Source organism: Phocoena phocoena, chromosome 4, assembly GCF_963924675.1.
Source record: "Phocoena phocoena chromosome 4, mPhoPho1.1, whole genome shotgun sequence".
Classification (NCBI taxonomy): Eukaryota; Metazoa; Chordata; class Mammalia; order Artiodactyla; family Phocoenidae; genus Phocoena; species Phocoena phocoena.
In genome coordinates, this window is record NC_089222.1 from 24,544,559 (window position 1) to 24,557,362 (window position 12,804).

Consider the following 12,804-nt stretch of genomic DNA (forward strand, 5'->3'; position numbering starts at 1 on the left):
TCCGCAACGGGAGAGGCCACAACAGTGAGAGGCCCGCATACCGCAAAAATAACAATAATAATAATAATAGTTCTTCCATAAAACCTGCGCAATCTCTTCTATATCTAAGAGTCACTTTTAAGCAGCATGTGACACAATTATCACTCCACCCCCACTTCCTGAAACACTGTCTTCACTTGGCTTCCACATCATCAGGGTAACGTTCTTTCCTTCCTTTCTGTCCATTCCTTCAGTGTCCTTTGCTGCCTCTCCTCCTCCCCAATTGTTGGGTATTCCCTGCGTTCAGACCTTGGTCCTTATGTATTCTCTAGCCACGCATGAACTATATAATCTCATGGAATCATACTGCTTTAAAATAATCGATCTAATATGAAATGACTCCAAAATTTTTATATGCAGCCCCAAGCTTTCTCCTGAGCTCCAGAGTCATTATTAATCATTATATTAACTGCCTGGTCAATATCTCCACCTGGATGTTTTCAGGTCCCTCAACTTTAATATATTCAAAACAATTTTTGAGTTTGCCACAAAATCCTGCACTTCCCCAAGGGTTCCTCTTCTCATTAAACCGCAAAGGCACTTACCCAGTTACACAAGCCAAATGCTGAGAAATCTTTAACTTCTTCCCTGTCCCCATATCCTAATTACTCAATAAGTCCTGGTGGCTGTCCCTTCAAATACATCTTAGATTCAACTACTTTTCCCCATCTCTAATATCATTACCCCAGCTCAAGTCACCATACTCTGATGTCTAACTACTGGGACAAGTACCAAATGAGTTCCCCACTTCTACTATGCCCCTCTGCAGTCTATTCACTCAGCAGCCAGACAAGCTTTTGAAAATGCTAAGTCAGGACATGAAACCATCCTCAAAACCTCCAACAGCTCCCCACTGACATTTAAAACACACGCTGCTCACCCCAGTGTTTGAGGCTCCCCACGACCTGGAGCCTCGCACTCTCCCCGGCTTAATTACTCTGTTCCGTCTTATCAACTGGTCCTTTGCTGCTCTTTGAACAACCTCACCTTCTCCCGCCTCTACCTGGAATGTTCTTTCCCCAGATATTCACATGGCTGGCTCCTTCTTCTTGCACTGAGACTGAAGAGCATTCTTCTGTCTAAACATCATTTCCTTAAAGAGGACTCTTCTGAACACCTCCTTGAAAGAGATCTCCCTCATCGCTGTCACTTTCTCTCCTCTTACCCTGTTTTATTTTTCTTCATAACTGTTATCGTTACCTGACATTATATATTTACCATCTTCTCTCACTACACTATAAACCCCAAGAAGGTAGGAGCCCGGAACAGCGTCAGACACAATCTATTTGTTGGAGAGAGATGGGGAGGGGGGAGATGAGAATGAGTTGTTCATGGCATTGTAAACTGGTATGAGCCTTCCCGTAAGTACCTCGACAAAATATATTAAAAGTCACAAAAATGTTCTTATCTACTGCAGAATGGCTAGTGAACTTGATTAGATGTTTAGCCTATTTCAATTCTTTCCCACATGCTTCAGCCCAGTCTGAGGCCTGACCTCTCCATGTCCCCAACTCCAAGGAATCAGAAGAGGGTCAGCTCATGACGTAGCCCTTTCCCCCTAGGTTGCTGTAGCGGAAAGAGAAACTGTTTGCATACTCTTTGATTACTTCCAAATATACAAATGAAATAATGGGAGAATAGTTACCACTGGTTCAAATGCTTTCTTACTTTAGGGAAACAACTTTTAATATAGCAAACTGTACATATGGCTAGGAAGATTTAAGGTACATTTTTAAGCCAAAATATACTTGCTGCTGGAATGTTAACCATCTTGTTGCTCAGGATAACTTTTATATTCTCTTTTTTCTAGAGGAGGGAAAATCAAGGAAATATCCTGGAAGAAAATTCCCAATACACAGACTAAAAATTTGCTTCTTCTTTTCCCCAGACAGCATTTAAACGAATATATACAAGAGCCATAGATTAAAACAGACTACTCTTAATGGATAAAGAAGATGTGGTACATATACCACACGAATGAAATGAAATTGGGTCATTTGTAGAGACGTGGATGGACCTAGAGACTGTCTTACAGAGTAAGTCAGAAAGCGAAAAACAAATCATATATTAACCCATATGTGTGGAATCTAGAAAAATGGTACAGACGAACCGGTTTGCAAGGCAGAAATAGAGACACAGATGTAGAGAACAAACGTATGGACACCAAGGGGGGAAAGCTGGAACTGGGAGATTGGGATTGACATATATACACTAATATGTATAAAACAGATAAATAATGAGAACCCGCTGTATAGCACAGGGAACTCAACACCACTTCGCTGTACAGTAGAAACTAACACAACACTGTAAAACAAATGTACCCCAATGAAAAAAATTTTTAAAAAGCAGACTACTCCTGATAATTTATGCTAAAATAATTAATTAGATGATAATGAACCAAAGTCTATATCTGCTTACAGCTACTCATGTGTGTTAAAAGCAAGGTCAATAATGGGAAAATAGAGATAAGTAATCAGGGTGTTTTTTTGGTTTTTGGCTGTTTTTTGTTTGTTTGTTTTCGATGCTCTTCTTTAAATGTATAATGGGTAGTATCTGGAACTATCTGTCTGGCTCACAAGATCTTTTTATACAATATAACACTTGCCTCTGGTCACAACTAGCCAAACTACTAGCAGATATCAGGCTGGAGTAGTGCCAGAGGTCCTTCCCAAGGAGTCTGAAATTAGAGCTGACATAGGCAGACAGGATTTGTCAGGCTGCCTGCCCCCATTTCCTTCATCTCTCTCTCTCTCTCTCTCTCTGAATAGGCTGGTACTGTAACAAGTAGATCAAGATGCTGACTGAGAACTGAGGAAGATGCTTTGCAGAGAGACAGAGAGTAATGAAGACAATGCACAGAAACAAATAGAGATGACAAATGGAAACCAAATACTGCTTCGATTCCTGGTAGATTTCAAGTTTCTGGACCCAGATCTTTCTGAGGACCCACTAAATTCCTCCTCTTGAATTCCCTGAGACATCCGGTATCTTTATAATAAATTCCCTTTTTGTTTAAGGTAGCCCAAGCTGGTTTCTGTTACCTGTAATCAAATATTCCAGCATAATCTGGGAACAGTAATTATAATAAAGTATTTCCCTATATGTTGTAGTATTTCTTTTCTGGCATAATCCTTCACCATGACTGGAAATAAATCCATTGATACAGGGTGATAATAAGAATGTAACTTGAACGGAAGTAGATTCAGAAGTGAGAGCCTTAAGCAAAAGAAAAACAGAAATAACTTCTCCAAAAAAACTAAGTCTCATGTTCCCTCAGAAATCATCTCATGGAGGACAACAAGCTTCTTCTGAATAACATCTGTACACACTTCCAAGAGTAAATCCAAAAGAAAAAATGTGAGCCAACGAAAACAGTGATTTTTCTCAATAATGCCAAGTAAGTCTCCAGCAAGCACCAAAACAAATTTATCACAGCACACAAAACAGGAGGGGCGGGGGAGTGGGAAACCTGGAGATAGCAATTTTGCAGCTGTTGAGATGGAGCAACCTGGCACAATATTCAACAGTGTTAAAGTTTACTATCTCGTTCTTTGCAGGAACAAAAACAGTGATCAGCTAATGCCGGTACACTGAATTTCATTAATCAGAATGACAAAGCAAACATGCATACGAAAAAGTACAACTCATTTTTTAAATACTTACATTTAAAAATTTACAGATACTTACATTTTTTGCCGTCATGTCAAATTGTATTCAATTTAAAATTCTGTAAAGCCATTAAAAAACAAACAAAAAACCAAAACAAAACAAAAAACTTCGTCTTCAATATTCTTTAAAAGAACATCCTGTTAAAGGGAAAAAAGGGAATAATAATGTAATAATAATAATAAGCAACATTTATGTCATATTTACTATGTGGCATGCATTGTTCTTTAAATTATCTAAATTAACCCTCAAAACAACACTGTGAGATAGGTACCATTCTAACTGTCATTTTCCAGATAAAAATTGGGATTTAGAGATGTTAAATAATTTGACCAAATCAACTCAGCTAAGAAGTGACAAAGACTGGGCTTTGAAATATTATACCATGCTGTTTTAGATAATCCACTGAGAGCAACACCAGGGCTTCTTGGAGAAAGAGCCACTTCCAGCACTGGGCAGGTAATGTATAAGATAAACCTAGAACATTGTATTGTACCTAAAGTAAGTATGGGCTCGAAAAACGACGGAGACATATGAAAAGTATACAGGAGCCAGCTTAAAGGGTCTACAACTTAAAGGGACAACTTAAGCCAGTTTAAAGGGGCAATTAAGCACCTAAGTATATACTGATAGCAACAGACTAGAACAGATTCTAAACCCATTAAATAATAATCCAGGAGTCCATACTGATAGAAACAGATAACGAGGAGGAAGGGAAAGCTCTTCTCTGCAATACAATGCCAACTAATATGTATAAAGAAATGAAGCAGTTAGAAAACTACCAATTTGTAAACACTGTGATATTAATGGATTGGGCAAGAATCACCAAAAGATGCTAAAACTAGTAGATGAAAGTTGGTGAGCAAAAGGATATTTACATAGTCTTGAAATATTTCCCTACAAAATACCTCTTAATTCCAATTTTACAGTGCAGAAACCTGGCACATACCACTTCATCCAAGGTGATCAAAGCTACCAAATGACAACCAACAATGAGACAAACCAACATCATACATCTCCTCAAGTGCACTGCGATGGATACAGTATCACTTCTGAGGTATTTCCCAAAATGTATAATCTAAATCTAATCATGCGGCAGCAACTGAGAAATTCAAATTGAGAAACATTCTATAAAGTAATGGCCTGAGCTCTTAAAAAAATATTAGAATCATGAAAGACAAAGGAGGCTTAAAGAAACAGTCCAGATTTTAAAAGACTAAAGTCATATGAAAATCAAGTTCCTACATTGGAACTGCTTCACATTTATCAGTTATTTGTTATGTCCTCTTCAGTGTTACAAACATGATGTAAATAATAAAGCACAAGTTCATGACGTCCCATTCACCAAACTACCTGACATATTCACACTAAGGAATTTAAGGCTAAAATGTAAGTATTGCATTTTGAAGATTAATATTTTAAGCAAGTTTAATATATCTACATAAAACTCTGTAGCTAACAGATATGAAACATCTCTTTAAGCACAGACTTACAAAATTTGTCCACATACAAAATCACCAACGTAGTAGCAACAAACTTCAGAGACAATATTATACAGATTATGGTCTCTGACCACAATGAAATTAAATTAGGAGTCATTTTTTTCTAAAGTTGTATATTTAGAAAATAAAACTATAGCATGGCTCAAACAATCCATGAATTAGAGAAGGAAATTTAAAATGTTTAGAACTGAATGACAATGAAAACAATAATAAAAAAACAGTAAAGTGCAGCTGAAATAGTACTTAGAAGTAAATTTACATTTCTCTTCATTCATTAAGTAATCAACTTAAAAGCTTTTTCTTTTTTTGCGGTACACGGGCCTCTCACTGTTGTGGCCCCTCCCGTTGCGGAGCACAGGCTCCGGACACGCAGGCTCAGCAGCCACGGCTCACGGGCCCAGCCGCTCCGCGGCATGTGAGATCCTCCCAGACCGGGGCACGAACCTGTGTCCCCTGCATTGGCAGGCGGACTCCTAACCACTGCACTACCAGGGAAGCCCCAACTTAAAAGCTTTTTAAAAGATCAGTGGGAGCTCAAAGAAAGAAGAAAAGAAACAGAAGGGTAAGAATTAATGAAATAGGGAGCTTCCCTGATGATGCAGTGGTTAAGAATCTGCCTGCCAATGCAGGGGACACGGGTTCAATTCCTGGTCCGGGAAGATCCCACATGCCAAGGAGCAACTAAGCCTGTGCACCACAACTACTGAGCCTGCGCTCCAGAGCCCGCGAGCCACAACTACTGAGCCCACATGCCACAACTACTGAAGCCCACGTGCCTAGAGCCTTGCTCCGCAACAAGAGAAGCCACCGCAATTAGAAGCCCGCGCACCGCAAAGAAGAGTAGCCCCTGCTCACCGCAACTAGAGAAAGCCTGTGCACAGCAATGAAGACCTAACACAGCCATAAATAAATTAATTTTAAAAAGAAGAATTAATGAAATAGGAAAAAAAATCAAAATAACAACTGGTTCTAAGTGTCCTGCTTGAAGTAGACATATAATAAGCAGCAGTGTAGCAGAGTGAAAAGAGCATGATTTTTCTTTTTTTAACTTAGGCTCAGTCTGAGCTCTGACACTTATTAGCTGTGTGACCTTGAACAAGTGATTTAACCTCTTTGAGCTTCAGCGTCCTCATTTGAAAAATAGGTATACAGAGTTTTTCAGGGTTATATTAGTGAAACAGGAGGGAAGGGGGCAGGGCACAACCTTTGAAAGAATGACATAGCCCTTGAGGTTACGACATAAAACAGGTTAGAACCAATTAGGTCCAAGAGGGCAGAAGATCGACTTCCAGGAGACCTTGAGCCTCATTACATGCCCACTGTAATACATTAGCATATGCTAAGTGACACACCCACAGGCACCATGACAGTTCCAAGGCCAACCATAAAAGGCCAAGAAGTGGACAGTGGTGGCCCAATTCCTGGAAATCTCCATCCCTTCTCCAAGAGAGGTGGAATAATCCTCCCACTCGTTAGGCTATGAAATTACTCAGCCCATAAAAACTAACCACTCCATTCTGGGGCCTCTTGCCTTCTGAGATGGCCCACACTCTGTCTGTGGAGTGTGTTTCCCCCAGGGCCATTCTCACTTTTTCAGACGGACCACATTCTGTTTACGGAATGTGTATCTCTCTAAATAAATCCACTTCTTATATCACTTTGCCTCTCACTAAATTCTTTCTGTGATGAGACATAAAGAACCTGAGCTTCATTACATCCTGAGACAAGATGTGTGATCTCAATTAAAAGACAGTGGGTTCAAGTCCCAGTCTGGGTTTTGGCTGGGTCTGAGTCCCAGCCCGTGGGTTAGAGTCCCAGTCTGGGTTTTGGCTGGGTTTGAGTCTCAACTTGTGGGTTCAAGTCCCAATCTGGGACTCAAGTCCCATCTGAGTTGTGCTGTTTCATTAGGAGTAAGTTAGATACATTGTGTCAAAGTGAAAAGCAACTGTATCACCCAAGACAATGTAACAAATGTCCTCCAATTTATAAATACATAAACACTCCAAACAGCCAAAAAAAATCAGTTTTAAATATTTTTAGATGGTCTTATGACCTACTGAAATATAGTTATAACAACAACAACAAAATAGACTCTTTTCTACCCAAAGTACTTGCTAAATTTTAGAAACCTGCTGTATCTACCTAAGGCAGATCCTGTTGCCTACCCAATATCATTTTCCTCCTCTTCCTTAGGAATAGTTGAAGGTAGTAATATGCCCAACTGAAACTACTACATTCTGTCTCCCCCTCAGATGGGTTGACCATGACATAATTCTAGCCAATGAAATATAAGCAGACCATCACTGGGCTGGGCTACTAGGTTCAGCTAGTAAATGCCGTTTTCCCCCCTCCCCATTTCTTCGTTTCCAGAGTATGCCTGTAATGGCTAGTGCTCCTTGTTTCCATGCATCTGCTTCCTTATTATACTCGGTGTTCAGTATGGGATTATATTTCCTAAGGGCCAGGTTGTTGAGTGACACCGTTACTCATGCAAACAAGAAGAAATTAACAGGGTATTACTATTTCAACACACTGTAACAGGAGGCAACCAATAAAAATGCTTTGTAGCCACATTAACTGAGCTTAATAAGACAAAACGTAATTTTGTTTAGTATTCCCTTTGCATCTTCTCACCAAAGATAAGCATAAACTGCAACCTCTGTTACCTAAATGATAAAAGTTTGAAATAGAGCCAAAGTACGTGAATATTTTGAGCACATTTACATTAATATCTCTGTGCCTCAATCTCTTCATCTACAAAATAGTGTTAGTACACCTACTTAATTAAATGAGTCAAGACTTGGAAAATAATTAGGACACTGCCTAGCAAAAGGTAATCAATGTTAAAGAAAAAAGTGGTTCACTGACTCACGACAAATTAAGGTTTCTTCCTCCAAAATAAATAATACTTAATTCACATGTAGTTGAAGTGATAAATACATTTAAATGTGGTAAAATGCTATTACATTTAAATCCAAGTTTAAAATGCTATTACATTTAAATCCAAGTTTAAAGGAGAAAAAAACAAGTGTTTAACTGTGGTTAAGAAAAACTCATCTAAAATTAACAAGAGTCGGCAATAACTTCATTCATTAATTTATCTATCTATCCAGCATTTACTGAATACCCACTATGGGCAAAACACGAATCCAGGTACTGGAGACGTCCTAGTAGATGACAGAAACAGGAAGCATAAACCTTCAAGTGTAATTTAAATGATACAAAATTACATTAAGATAAATGTTATAAAAAGAAATGGGATTGCAACAGACATCTTCATTCAATTAAAAATGAAGAAGTATGCTGTACTGGCTTTGAGTGATAGCCTATAACTTTTTAATTAAAAATATACATTTCTAAGTATTTTTAAAGCTTTTATCTTTCTTTTACACTGTCTTCATTTGCAGTATATGACTTAAATCAAGGGCCTAGAAAGTAAATAAATGCAGCACTGAATGTTTCAAGAAACTGCCATCTTTGGCAGTATTGGTGATTCTCAAAGATAAACCAGTCATGTGCACTGATGCCTTATGTTTCATCCAGACTCAACAATTGTACTCTTCTTCCTGTCACCATGCTCTGCTGTTGGGTAAAAAATTAAGTCAGATTTCTTCTTCCAGCTTCATGAACACATTATGTCAAGCTCAAAAAGTCAATCTTAGTGACCTCACCATCTGCCATGATCTCTTGTCAGACTCAGACAATTCAACTCCCACAGATGGTCTCAAAATGCAAGCCCCTTTCCTTTCCAATCACAACTTAGCAGCTGTGGGCACAAAGCCTTTTAAATTGGTACAACATTAATCAAAATATAAGGAAGAAAGCAAAAATAATTATGAATACATTTACAGAACTAACATCACTTGAATCGGGGTTTGCAGACTTTCTCACACTGCTGAAAAAGATGTTACTAAAAATTAAATTTCAGCAAAGCCAGCGTATTTCAATGGAAGGCAATAGTAATTTTAAATACATGCTCACGTTTCAAAGTTTGGAAAATATACACAACAATAAAACAGATAACAAATAGCAGCCATAATCCCACCTCTGAAAGGCAACTACCATAAATTTTTTTTTTTTCTTGCGGTACGCGGGCCTCTCACTGCTGTGGCCTCTCCCGTTGCAGAGCACAGGCTCCGGACACGCAGGCCCAGCGGCCATGGCTCACAGGCCCAGCCGCTCTGCAGCATGCGGGATCCTCCCGGACTGGGGCACGAACCCGCATCCCCTGCATCGGCAGGCGGACTCCCAACCACGGCGCCATCAGGGAAGCCCTACCATAAATTTTTGATATAACTTTCTTCAGTATTCTCCTTCTGCACTCTAACTTTTGATAAATGGTATTAATTAGAAGATATTTTCATAAAAAGTGACAGTATATAACTTTTTCTTAGGTGATGAGCACATCTAAGTGCTTCACCTATATAATCTCATTCAATTCATATCACAACTCTATCAGGTAAATGTTATTACTGTTCGCATCTTACACATGGCAAAACCAAGCTTTAGAGAGCTGAAGTAATTTGCCCAGTTAATCAACTGTGTAAATGGCAATGCCAGAATATGAAGTCAGGATCTTAGACCAGCAGACATGTTCTTAACTACTATGCTAATTTGTAAAATGTATTTGCCTTGAAATACAATAAATATATCCTCAAAATAAAACAAAATACCTAATTACTATTACAATAAATCCATATATAAAAGGATAACATTATACCAAAAGAATTACTTTCATATAGTACAAATTATATATCGTTGGGTCAGGTTTTTCCCCTTTTTAAAGGTTCTTTCTTTATTTAAATTTCAGTATTAAATTTACATTTATTTTTCTGGGTAGGTAGTAAACGTCCTCATTTTTTTATAACTATATAGTATTCCTTTACATTGTTACACCATAACTTATGTCACTAGTCACCTACTGATGGACATTTAGATTTCCTACATTTCTACACTGGTGACAGTAATCACATTTTAGTGACTCAATCCTCAGTGTTTGATCTGCTCTCTGACCACCTTGCCAGCTCTGTGTTGAAACACTTTCCCATATCCTTCTCTCATCTAGGTCCACTGGCCCTCCCATCCGTTCTTCAAAGACAGGCTCTCCTGCCTCAGGGCCTCTGCACATTCTGTTCTCTCTGCCTGGAACTTTCCCCAGCAGTTAACACTCCTTCCTTCAGATCTTTTCTCAAATGTCACTTTCTCAGGGAAAACTGTCCTTCTCCCACTACCCAGACTAGGTCAGGAGTCTCCAGTTAATGCTCTCCTACCTTCTCCTTTCATAGCACACATCTGGTTGTCATTATTTATTTGTGTGGTTATCAGATTGTGGCCCATCTCTACAACTGAAGAGTAAATGCCATGAGGGCAGGGACCCTATCTATTTTGTTTGTTTGTTTTTTGGCCACACTGCACGCCTTGCAGGATCTTAGCTCCCTGACCTGGGATAGAACCCAGGTCCTCGGAGTGAAAGCACTCCTAATTCCCTGGAGGTCCTAACCACTGGACCTCCAAGAAATTCCCAACCCTATCCATTTTGTTCACTTATTATATACCCAGTGTCTGGCACATGGTTGGAACTCAAGAAATATTTGTTTTTTGTTTGCTTTTTAAGAAATAGTCATTAAATTAATTATGTACTCAATATTTTATTTATTTTCATGCTTTAATAATATATGATAATCTCATTTAATATGACGTGGTAGCAGAAAATAAGAAAACATATAAACATTGAACACATTCACACATCCGAAATGCCACTAAGCTACATAGCAGAATGTGTGTGTCACTTTCCTGTCATGAACAAAAAGTGTTTTGGAGCCAGCATTATATCTGTGTTCATTAATTTCAAAAAATGGGAAAAATTTTATAATAGGGTATATTTAATTTCACTGATGTTTAAGGTGAAAAGAACAGTAGGCAAAAGTTAATCTTCTTTTTTTTTTGGCTGCCCCAGGTCTTAGTTGCAGCACACGGGATCTTCGTTGTGGCACCTGGGTCTTTAATTGCAGCATGCGGACTTCTTAGTTGCGCCATGCAGACTTCTTAGTTGTGGCATGCACTCTTAGTTGAGGCACGCGGACTTCTTAGTTGCAACATGAGAAATCTTTATTGTGGCATGCATGCAGGATCTAATTTCCTTACCAGGGACTGAAGCCGGGCCCCCTGCATTGGGAGCGCAGAGTCTTACCCACTGGACTACCAGGGAAGTCCCAAGAGTTAAAATTTACAAGCTGCCCTTCTAAGAAACCATCAACATCTTACACTTAAAAAGAAAAAGATAATTGCTTTTATGTTCATTGCTCACCTTTTTTAAATTGAAAAAAAATGTGTCCAGGTTTACATAAGCTTTCACCCAGGACGCTACACAATGATAAAAACTGGTTAATACTACAAGCAATCAGTAACAACTTTTAACAGAGTCTTCCACATATGTGCAGGGAAATTACGAATAATGTTGTCTGAGCACTACTTATTGGTTCACTTATTCAGTAAATACTGATTGACTGCCTGCTGCTTGTCAAACAGTAGGCTGAGCATTAAAGATACTTCGAGAAACAACGAGACGGTCCCTGCTTTCATGGAGCCTACATTTTAACTCTGAAGGTAGGCATTCAACAATGTTTCCCAATTAACTATGTAATTACAATTACTATAAGTGCTACTATAGAGGCAAAAAAAAAGATGCAAAGGGAGCACGTACAACAAGGGTCTGGAACTCTGGTGGTTTTAAAGAAGATTCCTCTGAGGAAGTGAAGTTTGAGCCGAGCTCAACAGACAAACAGAGTAAACCACTGGCAAAGAGAGAGGGGGACCTCACAGCCAGAGGGTGCAAACATGACAGGGGAATGCTCAGAGGAAGAAAAACATATAGCAAGTTCCAGTAGCTAAAGGAAGATCTATGTACCTGAAAACAAAGGGCAAGACGAGGAAAGACTGAGAGATAAGGTTGGAGGCCCAATCATGCAGGACATTACTTTTTTCTTTTCTTTTTAATTAAATTAGGGGGAAGCCTTGGAAAGATTTTTAAGAGCCGAACATCTGAACCAGAGATACTAAATTACATTCACCAAAGATTAAGTACAAATTACATGCATTCTAATTCTTTAAAAACTGGTAATATCACCTATAATATTCTGTAATTCTTTGGTAACTGAAATATTCACTCACTTCCTGACTATACCAGGTAAGTGTATATTCATCATCTACAATTCATTTATCTAACAAACACCTTATCCTATTAGAACAAAACTCAAAGCTCAGAAATAAGCCAAAAAAAAAAAAAAAAAAAAAAAAGTCCCCAGCTCTCAAATTAGCTTCCATAAAACCTATGCACTTGTCAGTAACTCAAGTACACAGGCCTTTGTTCACTTGATTTTATTTAACATAAAATTCTTGGTAAATTTGCTTATCTTGATTTTCAGGGAGCAAATGGGTTAGGAGGCACTGCTATAGGTGAGTACATTGACAAAGTAATTGACAACTGGCAGCTTAATACTAAGGAAAACTAGACATATTATATTTTACCAAGTAAATTCACTGAAACAGAATTTCCCCCGGGAGTTCCCTGGTGGTCCAGTGGTTAGGACTCTGCACT

General features: G+C 38.6%; 1 protein-coding gene across 3 annotated transcripts in view; it reads right to left on the bottom strand.

Moving 5' to 3' along the window:
- Positions 1-3,747, bottom strand: part of TFDP2 (transcription factor Dp-2) — a 126,566-nt gene extending 122,819 nt beyond the window's left edge. For all 3 annotated transcript variants that reach the window (XM_065875745.1, XM_065875744.1, XM_065875743.1), the window contains exon 1: positions 3,727-3,747. In XM_065875745.1, the coding sequence (XP_065731817.1) occupies positions 3,727-3,741 (15 nt within the window). In that variant the 5' untranslated portion in view covers positions 3,742-3,747. The remainder of the gene's footprint in view (positions 1-3,726) is intronic.
- Between the last annotated feature and the right edge of the window lie 9,057 nt (positions 3,748-12,804).